At 45.5% G+C, this 16,572-nt stretch overlaps 1 protein-coding gene across 2 annotated transcripts in view; it reads right to left on the reverse strand.

Annotated features, from left to right (window-relative positions):
- NEK7 (NIMA related kinase 7) overlaps positions 1-16,572 on the reverse strand; it is a 103,038-nt gene that overhangs the window by 52,601 nt on the left and 33,865 nt on the right. For both annotated transcript variants that reach the window (XM_081039340.1, XM_081039339.1), the window contains exons 2-3: positions 15,979-16,062; positions 6,032-6,172 (exon numbers count right to left, since the gene is read on the reverse strand). In XM_081039340.1, coding sequence (XP_080895466.1) covers positions 6,032-6,172; positions 15,979-16,035 — 198 coding nt within the window. In that variant the 5' untranslated portion in view covers positions 16,036-16,062. The remainder of the gene's footprint in view (positions 1-6,031; positions 6,173-15,978; positions 16,063-16,572) is intronic.

Below are 16,572 nucleotides of genomic sequence, written 5' to 3' on the forward strand. Positions count from 1 at the left end.
GAAATACCTCATTTTTGCCAAATCATGAAGGCTGATGCCGCTCTCGGGAAGTACCAGCCAGAAAGGCCTTGGATAACCACAGAAGTGTGGGGAAGTACAAAATTGCAAATGTCTTAGACCCTGAACGAATTCCTGAAAACATTTTCTTTTTTTCAGGACACAGAGAAAGGATAACTCTGATACTCATGATTAAAATGAAGAAAATCACAAACCTGGGGACATGTAATGCCCCAGTAATCAATGTCTCTATGATGGAAAAAATTCTTAAAAACAAAAGCCAGCGAGTGAGATGATAATAAGATGTGTATGAGAGCTTTTCGGAAACCCTAACTAGATACAAAATACCAAGCTAGAAGCATACTACACAGAAATGTCAATCTTTAATTGAATTTAAAATTAAACTAATTTAGAATATCAAATTAACCTTTATTTTTAACTGGATTCTCAAAAATATCAAGTCAGTCCTCAAACACTAAGAGAAGTAAGTACTGCTGGCATATTTAAGGCAGAACTAAATTCTGAACCAAATACATTTAATTGGAAATTCAGAGTATCATTTTCTCTTAGCCAGCAAGTCAAGACAGAAATAACAACTGAACCTTGAGATTAAATCATTCCCAGACAGACTCAAAGCTGTCTCATCTCCTGAGCAAGAAAAGGCAACACATATGGGCAAAGAAGAATCTGGATTTTGTAAAAATATTTCTCATACAATATTTACAACCTTGTCTTCAGAAGGCATCTTTTTGGCTCTACCAAAGTTTCTTTGAGGTTTTTTTGAAGTTATTTTATACTTGGAAAGAGCACAATTATGAGCAGTGTTTCGACAAGTCCTGGCCGACAAGTTCTTGCTATTCTCTGAATCGCTTAAAAAGTGTTCTTTTGTCATCTTCAAATTTTGCCAAAATTACTCATGATTACTAAAGCTACATATCTTTAAGAGGGAAAAGAGGCCTCCAAGTATCTTAACAGAAGTGTGCGTGGACAGACATATGTCAGTTTGTTAAGAAAGCCCTTTAAATATATGCAGGAAAGTCCAAGGAACCAGGTGTATGTTCCTGTAAATCAATCTTGCACAGATGCACATCGTAACCAAGTATTTCCGGGGCGTCCCCAGCTTTACAGGAAGCAAGCAGCCTGTCCCTGAGTCCCGGTGACAAGGCCTCAGCCTTCCGTCCTGATGTCAGTCTGGTCCACGCCTCTGTGTGCCTGTGTCCTTGTCCCTCTTGGCCCTGGTGCCAGCACAGCTTCCAGGTCTCTAGTCCCACACCACGGCTGCCAGACGTCCCAGCGGTTGTGGGGAGAGGGAGCAGCTGTGGGACCTGCCTGCACCTTTCTGGTCTCCTACCCACTGGTAGACAGAGACTCCCTCAGAGAATGGCTCTTCCGTGAAGGGGTAGAAGGTGGGTGGGTACGGGGGCTAAAATCCATCGCACAGGGCTGAGGCCTCTCTAGATACAAATTACACTCACTGAACAAGACCATTTCCAAATCCGCCAGCCCTTCCCTGCTGAATACACGGGCGCTCCGAAGGGTGGAGGCGGTGGGTGGGGGCTGGTGGGGCGGGGCAGAACCTGAGCAAGGTGCTTGCAGGAGAGGCCAAGGCCGGCCCCTCTCACAGCCAGGCCTGGAACGCTGCTACTGTGGGCCCTTCTCTCTTAATGCATCGACATGTCTGAACTGCAAAGTAAAATTTCTTTCTTGTGGATTCCTGGAGGTCCTGGCAAATGATGGTGTGGAACTAGAAACTTGTTTGGATCACTAATTATTCTATGACTCTTAAAACCTTTGTTTCCCCAAGGACATTTTGTAACTCAACAGTCTAGGATACAGCAATCTCACGTCTAGTCCATCAGTAAAAACCATGCCCCGTAGGTTTCTTTAACATTAAAAAGCCTCTAAAAACGATCGCAGGAAATTGATCTTCTGTTCAGATTTTAGGAGCTGGAAGCCACCTACTTAGTACAGTGGAATATACAAGTAGGGATGAGGGTGGGGGAGCAGCAAACAATCTTAAGTGTTGGGGGGGGAATGGAGGGAGGGGGGAGGGGAGAAGGGAGGGAATGGAGGGAGAGAGGGAGGGAGGGAGAGAGAGGGAGAGAGAGAGAGAGAAAAGAGAAGGGAACAGAAAGGTGAACCCAAGGGGTAGGAGAACCTGGACAGCATAAGCATAGCAAAAGGAGAGGAAGTTTTAAGAACAACAGACTCTACAGAGATGTCAATAAGAAAGCCAACTGCTGCTATTACAGGCAGAGAAGGCAGCTGACCGGGGCAAACGGGGCAGCTGGCGAGAGCCTAAAAGGAGGAACAAGAGAAGGATTTCATCCAGGGCACAGGGAGAGTTACGAGAAGATGCATTAGGATGGCTGTGCAATCGTCAGACAGCAGAGTGTCCCTGTCACACAGGAGATGACATTTTCGGCTGAGCATGGCTCTACATGGGCTGTGGCTGAGGCTTCAGAATAGTAATGTTTAACATCCACTGTGGACAACATCGTAATCATAAATCCACTGATGTGGGGGTTTCTTACACTGTGGTTAAAATATAGCCAAGTGTGACAGGGTGCATTTCTAAAGAAAGGTAAGCAGAACTCCCGGAAATCACCTGGCCCGTCTGTGCTGTGGGACACGGAACAGGCTCCATGGGACAGAGAAATGAAGAAATGCACAGTGGAGACACGCCGTGATTGGGGATCAGCAGGACAGGAGCAGATTCTAAAGGCGAAGCGTTCACATCACTCCAACAGCTGACAACGGCCCAAGAAAGTTAACCCCTGATATCAGACCTTAATATGAGGTCTGGAGAAAAGGGATACGCGCGTACAGTCAGTAGGCAGGAGGGAGTGGGAGAGAACCGGGAATGGTAGTGAGAGCAGGTCCTGGGGCATGTGCGATGGAGGAGATGCAAGGTAAGCCACAACATGTGGTGGACAGAGCGGGCAGTGCCCTGGCAGCAGGTGAGAGGCCAGGAGCCCTGGGCTCAGGAACAGCAACATGGTGCCCAGGACGGCGCTGAGGGAAGATGACAGCAAGGGGCCCACAGCACATTTCTAAACAGCGCTGAGGAGTGGCAGGTGGGGACAATGGCAGGAATGACACTGAACTGGATGGTACTGGCCTCAAAGATGGCGGAATGAGGGACGGAGGGTGTAGGGTGAGGGCTGAATGGCAGAGCAAAGCCTGCCCTGCGGAAGAGACTCCACCGGATCCCAAGTTGGGAAAGAAGAGGCATCTCATGCTGGAGAGGGCCGTGAGAAAGTAGGCTGTCAGGACGGGCGAGCTCCGTCCAGCAGTGACTGAAGAGCCACCTGGAAAGCAGGTCGGGTGCACCGCTCCCTGCGCCTGCCTCCTCCGTGACAGCTGGGACATCACTTTGCTTCTCTGCGTTCTGTTAGCTCTAATGTTGACAACAATTTAAAAATCTCGTGTTTTGTCATTTTTGTTCATGTAGCCAATAATATTACTGACTTAGTAGCCGAACACTTTTCAATTAATAATGTGTGGCCTTATTCTTGCTGTGTACTGAGCAGGATGAATCCATTTCCTGCACAGCAGTCTGTGCGGTCTCTAAAAACATACGCCGAGTTTAGCAGACCTGCGGGAACTCCGTCAACAGCGAGTCATGACCCTTATGACACCAGATAACACACCAGTGACTGACCAGCCTCTCTTCACGGCCTGAACAGAACTCCCCAAAGCTGGGCCCACCTCGCTCTGTGACCCCACGTGACTTCTCCCATCACTCCACTCGCACAGTGAGGTCACGGGGACCTGTTCTCACCTGGCCATCTCCTAAACCTGGGCCGCTTCTGCCTGAGGTCCGAGATGGACTCCTCCCCTCCCCCACCCAGTCTGCCCCAGCACCTCGCTCACTGCCTTCTCGACGCCAACTCTTCATTGACCTCAACTGTTGCACCTCTTCACACCATGTCATAAGATTGATAAAATAAAAACCAATTCCAATTGTAGCTCTAATCAATGAGCTGAGTACAATACAAAGAATTACATGTACCAGATCAGAACAATTCTTTGACAACCTTCCAACGCAAAGAACCGAGGTTCTGAGACCAGAGACCAGCTCACATTCCCTGTGAAGACCATCCCTACCTGCCCCTACCCCGTGCTCCCATTAGGGCACCCACCGCTGACTGGAGGTGTCTTTGCTCCACTTCTGTGGGATACCATGAGTCCTGCTACTTTGTTTCTCTTCAACTCCCGAAGCCTTGCACACTGTGATCATTAACCAGTGGAGCGAATCCGTGAAGAGAAGGACGGGGGGGGGGGGGGGGGGGGGGGGGGGGGGGGTTCAGGGGGCAGCAAAGGGAGGCAGGGAGAGACAGAAGCAAAGCTGGCACCCAGAATTTCAAAACTGGCCCATCAGTTAAGGCACCGTCTTTGCTTTGGCGAATGGATCATGAGGCTGTGGGTTGATCTCAGAGAGACTGGTCAGGGCCGCCCGCCATATGCTGCGGGCTCAGAGCCCTTATGAGTTCAGAGAAGGAACTTGCATTCAGTACCCATACCTGCTTCCCACATACAGGTCCCGGGCAGACCTGCAGGAAAGCCAGCAGAGCTCAGGTTTTCAAAGGCTTTGAAAACGTGGAACCTGATGGTGTAGGACAAAGTAACGAAGGGCCTGGAAGATGAAGCTGAGCATCTGGATGGAAGTTCTAACGTGTCTCATCCCAGATCGTTGGGCAGACGTCTGCACCAGGAAAGACACATGTGGGCATCATGGAGGTGTTGTTCAAGCAGCAAACACTGAACAACCTAAACAGCACAACTGGGAAGACAACCACTGAGAACTACACAGCAGCACAAAGGATCATGGGACGATATCTATACAAAGTTCAAACAATGCACAAGCAAATAGACTTATTTAAAAATGCCTACAGATGTGGGGAACACTGTACAGAAAGCAAAGGAATGATAAAATTTAGGACACAGTTACCTCTAAGGGAAGGAAGTGGCAGACATGGGTCAAAATTATCTTTAATGTTTTATTTCTAAAGCTGAGTGGAAGATATGAGGGTGTCTCTATTATTCTTTTTATCTAACATATATGCTATATAAAATCTCTCATAAATATTTACTATTTCCTTAAAAATGTAAGTGAAACTGTTCATCTCTGTAATGGCTGTTGAAAGTGTACTGATCCTCTAAAAAGTTAAAACCAAAAAAAAAAAAGAAAAGGAAACCTGGGTTTCACAGATTTCCACACAGAAAAGGTGTCAGGGCTGCAGGGGGAAGTGGGAAGGTTACGGGCAAGTGTGAACAGCAACCCCCCCGAAAGACACAAGGACAACTGTACAAGGTCAAACGTACTCAGACAGAGAGACGTGTGTCTTCTTGACCAGAGGGCAAGTGAATTAGAGTTTCCGGGCTTGTGAGGGTGAGGAAACTTCCCGGGCTCTGGCCAGAGAGCACTGCGGGCCAGGGTGGGGGTGGACATGCTAAGTAAGAATCCAGGAAGGAATCCAGGAAAACAGACAAGAGCCGGGATTGGAGAGCACGACGGATTCTAAAATGATACAAATGCACCATGGAGATTTGAAATACGACATCAGGCCCCTAATTTGATCTGCTTCATTTTTTCTTTCATTTGTTGCCAGTGTGGTCTCTATATTAATTTCATGCCTCACCCTGACCTTCACTGCTACTTGTTAATCTCCTACCGTGATGCCTCCAGCTGCAGCTCCAGCTAAGGATACGACGTCTAGTTACAGGTCCATGGAGCCATGCCTCACATAATCTAGAGTTGCGGAAGCTTTTCTAGGATCATTTCAGTCATTACTGAATCCGGGTGAACAAAACCAGCTAAAATTTTAAAGCGTAGAGGCAACAGTAAAACTAAAAATTAATTTCCACTATGTATTACCCTCAATTCGAGCTTTTAAAGTACAGTCATTATTCCTTCCTAGAATTCCCAACGTAGGACGGTCAATTCCCAATCTATCAGGACATACTTTTCCCTATTTGTTATTCACACAGTATAACATTACAGTGATTTATAGAATTGAAATCATCTTACCTGCACTTTTTTTAAAGCTACTGGCACTCCATCCAACAGACAGGCCGCTCTATAAACTTCACTAAATTGCCCGCGACCGATTTTCTTTTCTATTCGGAAGTTGGCTAATGTATTATAGCCCATATCTGGTCGCAAGGCCTTCTGTAATTAAAAAAAGTCAGAAAATTTTTCAGTCACATAATATACACGCAACCTTCGATTGTTTACACATAAGTAGGTGAGACCTATGGGAAGCTTGCAGATACCCATTCGTTCAAAAAATAGTTATTGACCCCTGTTCCAGCCAGGCGAGCGACAGACGGCCCTACACTCAAAGGATTTGTATTCTGGTGGGGAAGAAAAATAATAAACAAGGTGAATGTGAAAACACACACATACAGTGTGTGAGACAGAAAGAGCTAAAAAGAAAGAACTCAGTCGAAGAAGAGGGATATGAAATGTCAGGGGATGAGAAGGATTTTGAAATTCTGGATAGGAACTCTCTATGAATTGTCTTAATTCACAGCAAACAAACACGTCCTGGGCAAGCGAGTACTTCGTTGATAATTCTTTTCTTTTTCAAAGTACCTCTGAGTTGAAGTGGAATAAATAAATATATATATTCATTTTGTCCAACCTGCCAACTAATGCATGAATACCTGTGTGCTTCCTGACAGTTACCTAACTTCTACAAAGCACATTTCCAGGGGCAGGGACTTAACTGCCACATCATTACTTTAAAAAAAAAAAAAAAAAGACTTCATTTTTTTGAGCAGTTTCAGTTTCACAGCAAAAGTGAGTGGGAAGTACAGAAATTTCCCACATACCCCCTGACCCCCTCACACGCACAGGCCCCCGTTATCAACAGCTCCAGCAATGGTACTTTTGTCACAACTGACGAGCCCAAATGGACACATCATCGTCACCCAGGGTCCACAGTGACATTAGGGTCACTCTCGGTGCTGCGCATTCTGTGGGTTTGGACAAATGTATAATGCTCCGTTATCCGTCATTATAGTGTCGTAACGAGTCATTTCACTGCCACAAACAGCCTCTGTGCTCTCTGCCTGTTCACCACTCCCTCCCCCAACCCCTGGCGACCAATGATCTTTTTGTCTCGTTTTGCCTTTTCCAGAAGGTCACAGTTGGAATCATATAGGATGAAGCCTTTTCAGATTGGTTTCTTTCACTTAGTACATAATTACTTTTTTAAACAATATTTTTTTGTTGTTAATGGAAAAAGTTATTTTTTTTTAAACTAACACTTTTTAGTCCTTATTATGTTCCAGGCACTTGTAAGAGCGGCTAGAGAAAGAGATGAATCAGAAGTGTTTCCTGCTCAAAAGAGCGTACCCAAGCACGTGGAAGAGGCTCTTTGCTGTGCTGTGAGAGAAGATTCTAGCATATGGAGAGGGGAGCCAAAAGCCAATGCCTTAGAAATGTTATTCATCGTCCCCGTTCTTTTGTTCAAGGACTCATTTATTCATTCACTCAGTCACAGGGTAAATGCTAATGAACACCCACTACAGTCAGACACTGTGTTGCTGAGGTTACAACACACACCCAAGGAATACGGCCTTCTAAGCTCCTCACGACACTCAATCTATTTGTGGCATCTGCACCTGTAGAAATGATGATAAAATACTCTATAACATGTTTTCTGGCTAAACATGCATGGGCCTTTTCAAGACCCCTGGATTATCGATAAATACTCTCTCCAGACCACTTAGCGCTCTGCTCATATCCTTCCCGACCTTCTCCCCTCTCCGCACCAACATGGCAGAAACGTGACATTCTCTTGGGCCTGACTTGTGCACCGTCTAAGGAGGCTGAACACCTAACAATGCAATCAAAGAGCACTGGTTCATAAACATCAAATCCAACCTGAGCTCTTAGTCCTTCAAACAGGCCTGCTTTCAGGTGACCCCATCACTCATGCAGAAGGCTACATATAGGCAGTACTTTATATTAACCCCTCATACATTTTATCTTGCTAATTTCAACACATCTATCATGCTACCGAAAACTCTGCAAAATTCTTCTAAAGTTGCACTGTGATTCACATACAGTGTTTCTCAAAAAGAGAAAAAAAGGGGAAATAATTGCTGTTATTGTGCATTGCTTTTCTTTCCTATGGAAGTCCAAACATGGACAAGAAAAAATGCCATTCTCCCTTTAAGACATGAGAAATAACCAGAATACAAGAAATGCCACAAATTCATTCAATAAGCATAAGCCCATAAGCACCTGTTAACGAGTACCAGGAACAACTACTACAACAACGGAAGGCTCCATTTTGGTGCCTCCAGCTCAACAGGCCCTGTATAGCAGGACTTTAGACGCCATCTAATTCAAGGTCTTGACTTTCTGTAGTAGATCCAATCAAACCAAACCTGGTCCCCTTGACCCCCACCCAGTGCAGTCTTAGCTTTGCTGCCATGGTTACTAAACAGTCACCTCCTTGACGCCCCAGCACTATGGAACCCTACCTGATGACCCAGAGATTTTCAATGTCATCTTTTTAATGGGAAAAAAAAACTGGGAATAGAAACACATGCTAAAAATGAAATGAAAATGAAAGTATGTATATACCATAAGAAAAAGAAAAGTAAAATTATCAAGTGAAGGGAGACAGCTTGCCATGCTATTACTCATTTTAAGATTTCTTGTTGTAATCTGTTTCTTAACTTTAAATAAAAGTTTCATTGGAAGAGATTTTTTTAATTGCCTGTGCTTTTCTAAGAAAGCTTTTTCTAAAAAGAACTGACACACTAGGCTCATCTGCAGCATCTGAGAAACAGAACCCTTTCCTCTCCGATAAAGGTACAGACCATTCTTTCTCCTGATGAAAACGTGTCCATCTCAGCAGTACGACATAGCTCCATGAGCAGGAACACAACCCCCCAGTCCATATCCCCTAAATGTGACTGGGAATTCCATCTTCTGTCTGCGCAATAACTGACAAATATCAGCGTGACCCGCTAAGGCAGGCAGACAGCCGCATGCTGAGAGCAAAGTCTCACTAATGTGTTTTGGCACTCAGGTCTGTAATCACACATTTACATATGCAATGACCTACATTTGCATGTCAGATCACACACTGTCTTGGTTTATTAAGACCGGGCACCTCCCTATGCTTGGCGGCCAGAGTGGCGAGAGAGGGCCAGAGGGCGGTGTTTTTTGGCAGTTGAGGGATGAACTGCCACCAAGGATTAGGCTGATATGGCCTGAGCATTAGACACTTCATTAGACGTAATCTGTTTAACAGTGGGCAATGTATGTAAACTTCACAGCCCATTTGCCGAACCTTTCTCCCCCCATGGCATTTCTTCAAAGGACAGTGTGGGTGAGTGACAGCTTGTCTCATCTGCTCCCATGTCCTGTCACCCAGTGTAGACGTGGAGAGCTGACATGAGAAGGAGCATAGCTGCACGTGACTACCCGTGCGTCTCTTTGCTACACTGCAATTTGTATACAAACAAGCTTGTGTAGGAGGAGGACTCCTGGAGGAGACCATCAGACAGGTGCTACACACACCTGGTCGTGATTCTGGGCGACTGGATTGGATGCCCCTCATTCTCATGTGTTGTACCCCACCGTAGGTAGCATTGCAATAGGTGCTTGAAACAAAAAGATGGTATCATCAGACGCGTGCCCACTCAAGAGAAGAACTATTTTTAGGAAAGAGCTCTATTCTCTTTTTTGAATAAAGTCCAATTCCCCCTAATTTTTTCATTTAGCATTTGAGTTATACTGGGAATAAAATCACTCAGCAAAATAATGAGATTCAAATCAGTACGAAATACAAACCAAACGAAATCACTAACCTGCCTTTTCCCCGTTCTCAATTTGGTGGGTAAACTGGGTCTCAGTCACCTGCAGTCCCTTCGTGACCAGGTATTTCCCTGAGCTGCACAACGTGGCTTTGGATTGCCTATGAGTCACCTGTAGATCTCCAACGTTCAGTAAAACACGGCTGCTGTGTTTCTCCCACTACAAAAAAGGACAGTGAGGCCTTACCTGTGACAGGGCTCTTAGTCACCTCTGCGCCCGGCTGTGGACCTCACCCGCCAGCCACACCTTTCGCTCCCCAAGTACCCCACGCTCTTTGGCCTTATCACGCACGGCACTGGCTGGTCCCCACGCCTCCCGAATAGCTTCGCCCTCCACACATGGCAAACCGGCACTCCACCTGGAGGTTCAGAGGCCGGCTCTGCAGCTCCCTCAGGCAGCTTTCCTGCCTCCTGCTTCTGCTCCCCGAGGAGCTGGCAGCAGCCACACAGCTCCAAAAACAGGTATAGCAACTCGGGCACTGAGCTAGGCTCTGGGTCTACCTGGAATTCGGTTACTTGTGTACACATATGCCTTTCTCCCTCCACACACTGAGTTTCTCAAAGGCAGAAACCGAGTTTTATGTTTGGATCCAGATGCCACGAAGCTGTTTACTTATTTAGCAATAAATAGGTACTGAATAAGTGAATGTCAGCGGAAGACCTTCCTGAACGTAGAAAGCTTTAAGTACACGCTGCATGACCGTGACCACGGATGGGCTCTGAGCACAACCTAGCAGCAAGCAGAGCAGTGCAGCGGCGAAGACTCCAGGCCTCCGCAGAGAGGCCAGGCCTCTGCCTCTATCAGCTTCCCAGCGCAAAACCCAATTCCCTTGAACCTCCATTAAAGGACTGGCAGTGACCCACTGACGCCGAGGGACACCGAAGCACTGGTCACTGTTCCAGTGTCACCCCAGTGCCTGACCTCGGCATGCTGTCACCGGAGAGCTCAGTGAGGTCCCACGGTGCCCGGTTCTGGACTCAGGCTGCTGGCTCAAAGCCAGTTCCGACGCTCAGTGCCGTTCTGAGCTGGGCAAGCTTCCCAAGCTTCGTTTCCTACTTCTGTGCCACGGGCCTGCCCAACGACCAGTGTCCGAGTGAGGTTACGAGTAAGCACCTAGGACAGAGGCGAGCACATGACCAGTGTCCGTGTCATTTAAGACTTTCCACCCCCAAGAGAGCCAGCAGTGACACCTTTCTACCAACTCACTCTCACAGCAGGCCTCTCGTGTCTGGAGAGCCTCATTTAATGACCTCAGTTTTCCAGGTGAAAATTCTTTAGTCTCTACCTCAATTTTCTTGTCTGGTCCCGCTTTCTCTGGGTCACAACTGGAGTTTGCCTGTCTGCTGCTAGACTTCCCCGAAGCCAATGGCCTACTTACTAGGAGTTTTAATACCGCCCAGCCCCGGGCTCTGCCTCCAACTGGGAGTCCCCACTTATCATGTGGACTGGCTTCCTGATTCATGAATGGAGACAGCCTAGCCCCTTGGGTAATGGGCTACTTGGGTGACAATACAGTATATCTAACTATAGTTATTCTGCTCAAAGTCCTTTTAATAATTATGGGGCTGGGGGAGGCATTTAACATAAAATCATGTTGGGTGGCAACCAGGTTATCTGGTTGGAACACGTTTCAAGTTTAAGGTTGCAGGCAAACTGAAGAGAAGCCCGTAAACCCGAGGACTTTGAAACTGCTTGGTCTCCGTGACAAAAAGAGCGCTGAGCAAGGGCGTGGTGAATTCAGCACACGACAGCTTCTAAAATTACTAAACAAAGACTACATACCCCATGTCAGTATTTTCAAACAAATTCATTTTTGGAAGAAGTCTTAAAATATAACTAATTAACATGGATGGCATAAGCCTATAGATTGTTTTTTAATGTTAGTTTACTTCTTAATTACTAACTATGAGACACCCCTAAATCTTTAAAGGGCAAAATTAGAACTGATTTTGGAAGCATTCATACTCCATTTTTGTAGTAAATCATTATGTTTAGCCTCTTGAGATATCTGAATCTATACACTCAGAGGTTATATTATAAAAGCATTCTGAAATCTCAGAAACGTAAATAGTCAAAATTACAGATGACAACTCAGAAATCACCCCCTAGCGTGAATGAAGCCCTACACAGCAGCCTGAGAGTTCTGGGTCCTTATTAATGAATCTCGTGTTGATCTGAACCCACACAACACCAGAGCTGCCTAACTAATGGGAATTAACTTCCACATGTCAGTCTGGGTTTACTGCTTCCTTCACATAAATACTTTTCTTTTTAAAACAAAATTCATTCTGCTGTGCCACTGGCTCTTCTTCTCACAGGTGCAGACTCTTTAATCAATTAATAATTTCCTAGGACTAAATTAATTTGCTTTAAATTTGAAGCCAAGGACATTTAAGCAGTAAGATAATTCAGGATAACATTATGATGATGATTCTCTCTGGGGAAATTAAAAGAGTCACAGCATGGACTCGACAGACTCCCCAGGGAGAAAATTATGTCCTGATAATTCCTAGAGGTATTGGTATCAATGATCTAAAGTACAAGCCAGTATTAATTGCAATATTTAGTATCATTAATAAGGTTTTCATTGCTACTGCCAATTTACCTCTTAGGATTTTCATGTTACCAATTATGCAAAGTAATTACTTTATATTTTATATTAATATTGTTGAATTTCTCCAAAATTTAAAAGTAACAAAACTTCAAAATACCCTTCAGTTTTAGTTAACAATAAAGCTCATCCTATGATCTTGGAAAAGATGTTACCCATCTGCAAACTACACAAACTGGAATATCCTTTTGATAATATTTAACACAACTCTGTCATATATTATTTTATATAAACCTCACTTTGAAAACGAAAAAACATTTTCATTGTTTTTTGAACAATTTGAAAAAACAAAGCACACACACACACACACACAACACCGCATGTGCCAGCAAAGTCTAATGATTCATGCTTCTTCCTATTTGAAAAATTATCTCCCTAAAATGTATTGAACTAGTTCAACAGTAATGTATTCCTAAAGATACTAAGTGTCAGAGATTTACACCAGTTTGAACAATATGCCATTAATCATTACAACTGTCTTTTTAATCAAACGAAGAGGAAATTCACTATAGCAAAAGAAAAATGAGTGACTAAATATAACCAATTACCTAGTTAAACATTTATAAGACCCTGGTATTTGTATCATTTAATCATCATTAGTTATACTACCCAGCATAATAATTACTATATCCAAATTATGTAACCAATAATACTGGTTATCTTCCTAGCTTATCATGAGCAGAATAGTTAACTAATGACAAAGACTCCTATCTCCCCTATGCCCCACAAGCTCCACCAGCACCACCCGGTAAAATTAAACATGGCAAGAAAAAGCCTCTTCCTGAGAAACACAGAGACAGGGAGAAACAGAGGGAAGAGGTGTTTGAACATTTATTCCACAAATATTAACAGGGGAGGGGGTTAAACAAACAAATACATAATACAAAGACAATGAACAAATCCCTAACATACCTAGTACTATTCTGCACCTTAAGTACCATGCAGGAAGATGAGTGGCTGGTTATTTTAGATTGGGTCATTAAGGATGACCTTGCTGAGGAAGTGACATTTACGGTGAGATTAAAAGACCAGAAGGAAAGAGCAGAAAGAACATTTGGAGAAAATGTCTGAAGGACAGAATTGGCCTGGTGTGCTCAGGGAATAGCACAAAGGACGCCAGCTAGAGTATGGGGACAGGGGACATGGTAAGGAGTGAGGTCCTAGGGACAAGCGTGACAAAATCACACAGTGCTGGGCCAGCAGGAGCAAGGAGCACTGCACAGGGACCCAGTGCACCTTCTCGCCATGGCTCACGACGCACGTGCATTACGAGCTCAGAGTACGCATCTCGGAACAAAAACCAGGAAAGCTACGCCAAGAATGTACATTACTCATCATTGTAAGAGAACGGGTCTACGGCACTCAGAAGGCTGACTGCCTTGGCTTTCTGCTGACGTCCACGCTGTTACCATCACAGACGTGGAAGAAGTCACTCAGCTAACCATCTGTTGCCATGTCACCCACGTTCCTCGGGCCAGTGGTGTGGAACAAAACAAAAGAAGGTTGTCAACCCCCGAGCAGGGGCTGTCCTTTCCCAGCCTTTTAAAGTACTGCTCCTGAGAGCAGACACATTTTTCAAAGACTTAATAAGCAATAACGCCCATAAGCTCTTCTCAGGTCATCTTTCTTGCGCTGTCTCACACCACAGTGTGAAGAGAGAGGCGCAGACCCCCTCCCTTCCCCGACTGACCCACCCACACAGGAGCTGCAGCAGGAGGCATACAGGGAGGGAACAGCCTGACAAGAGATGCAGAACCACGTACATAACCTTGAAATTCATGCTGTGTGGTAGCTGAGTGTCTCGTAGGAAAATGATTACTTTCATTTTTGCCTCCCACTGCCACCCGACCTTTCCTGGTGGGTGAGCCAGGAGGAGACAAAAAATAAAGTGCTTTATTTTCTTCCTTTGAAACTTAGGGCTATTCAAAACTGTGACTTTCAAAATGATAATGCAAACACCTAATTTTTAGAGGTGCTTCTTTTACTGTCTTTGCTAGAAACAATATGAAGCAACAATGTTTGTGTATATGTGTAAAACTTGCACTAGACATGTTTATATCTGAATGATAGACACTGCTTCTCTAATCTTGATCATTTAGCACCATAACACAACAGACAGAGTACATTTAAAACCACCAAGAACCATCCTGAAATTAAAATGTTGGCCTTACTCTACGCGAGAATTCAGGTGGGCATGACAAAGGAAGCAGCACAGGACTGACTGACACGTATGCGTCTGAAGGGGTCCCTGGTTGGTGTCCACTACTCCCCATGAGGGGCCGCACTCGCCTGGGGCCTCCTCCTCAATGAAGAGGCCTTCTTCTTCACCCAACAGGACAGATCAGGAGAATGTCCACAGGAAACAACACAAAGATGTGGGAAATACTGGGAGAGACACACAAGGAATGCATCATCAGGTTTCCAGGACAAGATACTACATTCAGGAAATCGAGGAAAGAGACGGCCTTTTAGATGGTCTCTCAAGGTGGGCAGGATTTCAAACACTGGAGAGGAAGGTGAAGGAGAAGAAGAAGCATGATGAACAGAGTCCCAGAGGCAGAAGACATGGTTATTGGTGGGCAGTGTTTTCTGAACTGTGCTTCACAGACACTCGCCCTGAGAGGAGTCAATACATGTGCTTTGAAAAAGAAAAAAAGAAAGGGTCCCACAATCCAGTAAGTTTGGAAAACATTACAACCAAGGCCTCTTTGTGGGAATTCAAAATGCACATGAGTATCAGAGGGGCTCTGAGAAAGACCGCCATACAGGTATCTGTCCACCCACGTCCCCTAAACCTACCTGCCTGCACCTATCGAGTCTTCCAACAATTTCAGAACTGCTATCTCAGCCCAAGTGAGAGAGGTCAGCAGAGAAACACCAAGACACAGTGTCGGATGCCTCTGAACGGCAGGCTGAGAAACGCGGCCTTCGTAAAGGATAACGAAGCCAGGAGCTGCCCCGCCTTTACCTGAAACGTGTCATTACACAGGGACCTGGGGCGTCTGTAGGAACGCTGGGTGCTGCATGATGAATTTCAAGTGTGTGTTCACTTTTTACTGAGACATGTGTTTTACTTCACTTTATGTTACAAAAAAACAAGCAACTGCATAACAGAGAAACATACCACTTACTAGTCAGAGAGTTGGGGGGCATTGATGTGAGGCAGGCGTGGACAACCCAGGATCACACGGCCAAAGCAAGGACAGGTACGAAACACACAGGCACCCCCATCCTGGGCCTGGCCTCACCTTTGCTTTTTCTCTCTGAGCCTAATACTAACATTCAAAGCCCACAGGTCAGGCCAAGAAAAGGACACGCTAAAGCTGCCCCCTTTTCATGTTTGGACACGAGGACTAAGTATTCTAAAATACTAAGTATTCTAAAATACATAAACGATTCTGACTGAAACTTGGACATGCACACATAGCCCGCTGGTTGCTCTCTTTCGCAAAGGGGCTGCAATGCACATATTAAACACAGGTGCACACACTTAGGTCAGCGTGAGCGCATGGGAACCAGTTACCTGTGGCTGGAACTGAGGGACGGGTTGTCCTTGCAGCCCTTGTGACTGTTCGTCCATTGTCCGAGGAGCAGGAACGTTAGAACTCTGCAAAGATGGGAAGGTGACACGTAAGTAGTGTGCTCGTTACCAGGTCACGTTGCTCACTGCATAGACATGTACCTAACGCTCAAAAGAATATGTTAAGGGAGCCCATCCGCTCAGACCTGCCGTTTGCTCCACCCAAGCTCTGTTCAGCTGTGCAAATATTGCCTGGCTCAGCCATCTCCACTCTCCAAAGCAGTGTATCTGAGCAAATCCTATTTCCCGAGATGCAGTTCTCTCTTCTCCATTGTACCTACTGATCAAAGAGGTTGACCATGCTACGCTTCCGATAACCACGCTAGATGGTCTACACCCCCGATAACCACGCTCGATGGTCTACACCCCCGATAACCATGCTCGACAGTCTACACCCCTGTAACCACACTCGATGGTCTACACCCCCGATAACCACACTCGATGGTCTACACCCCCGATAACCATGCTCGACAGTCTACACCCCTGTAACCACACTCAATGGTCTACACCCCCGATAACCACGCTCGACAGTCTACA

This window comes from Rhinolophus hipposideros (assembly GCF_964194185.1).
Source record: "Rhinolophus hipposideros genome assembly, chromosome: 26".
Taxonomy (NCBI): domain Eukaryota; kingdom Metazoa; phylum Chordata; class Mammalia; order Chiroptera; family Rhinolophidae; genus Rhinolophus; species Rhinolophus hipposideros.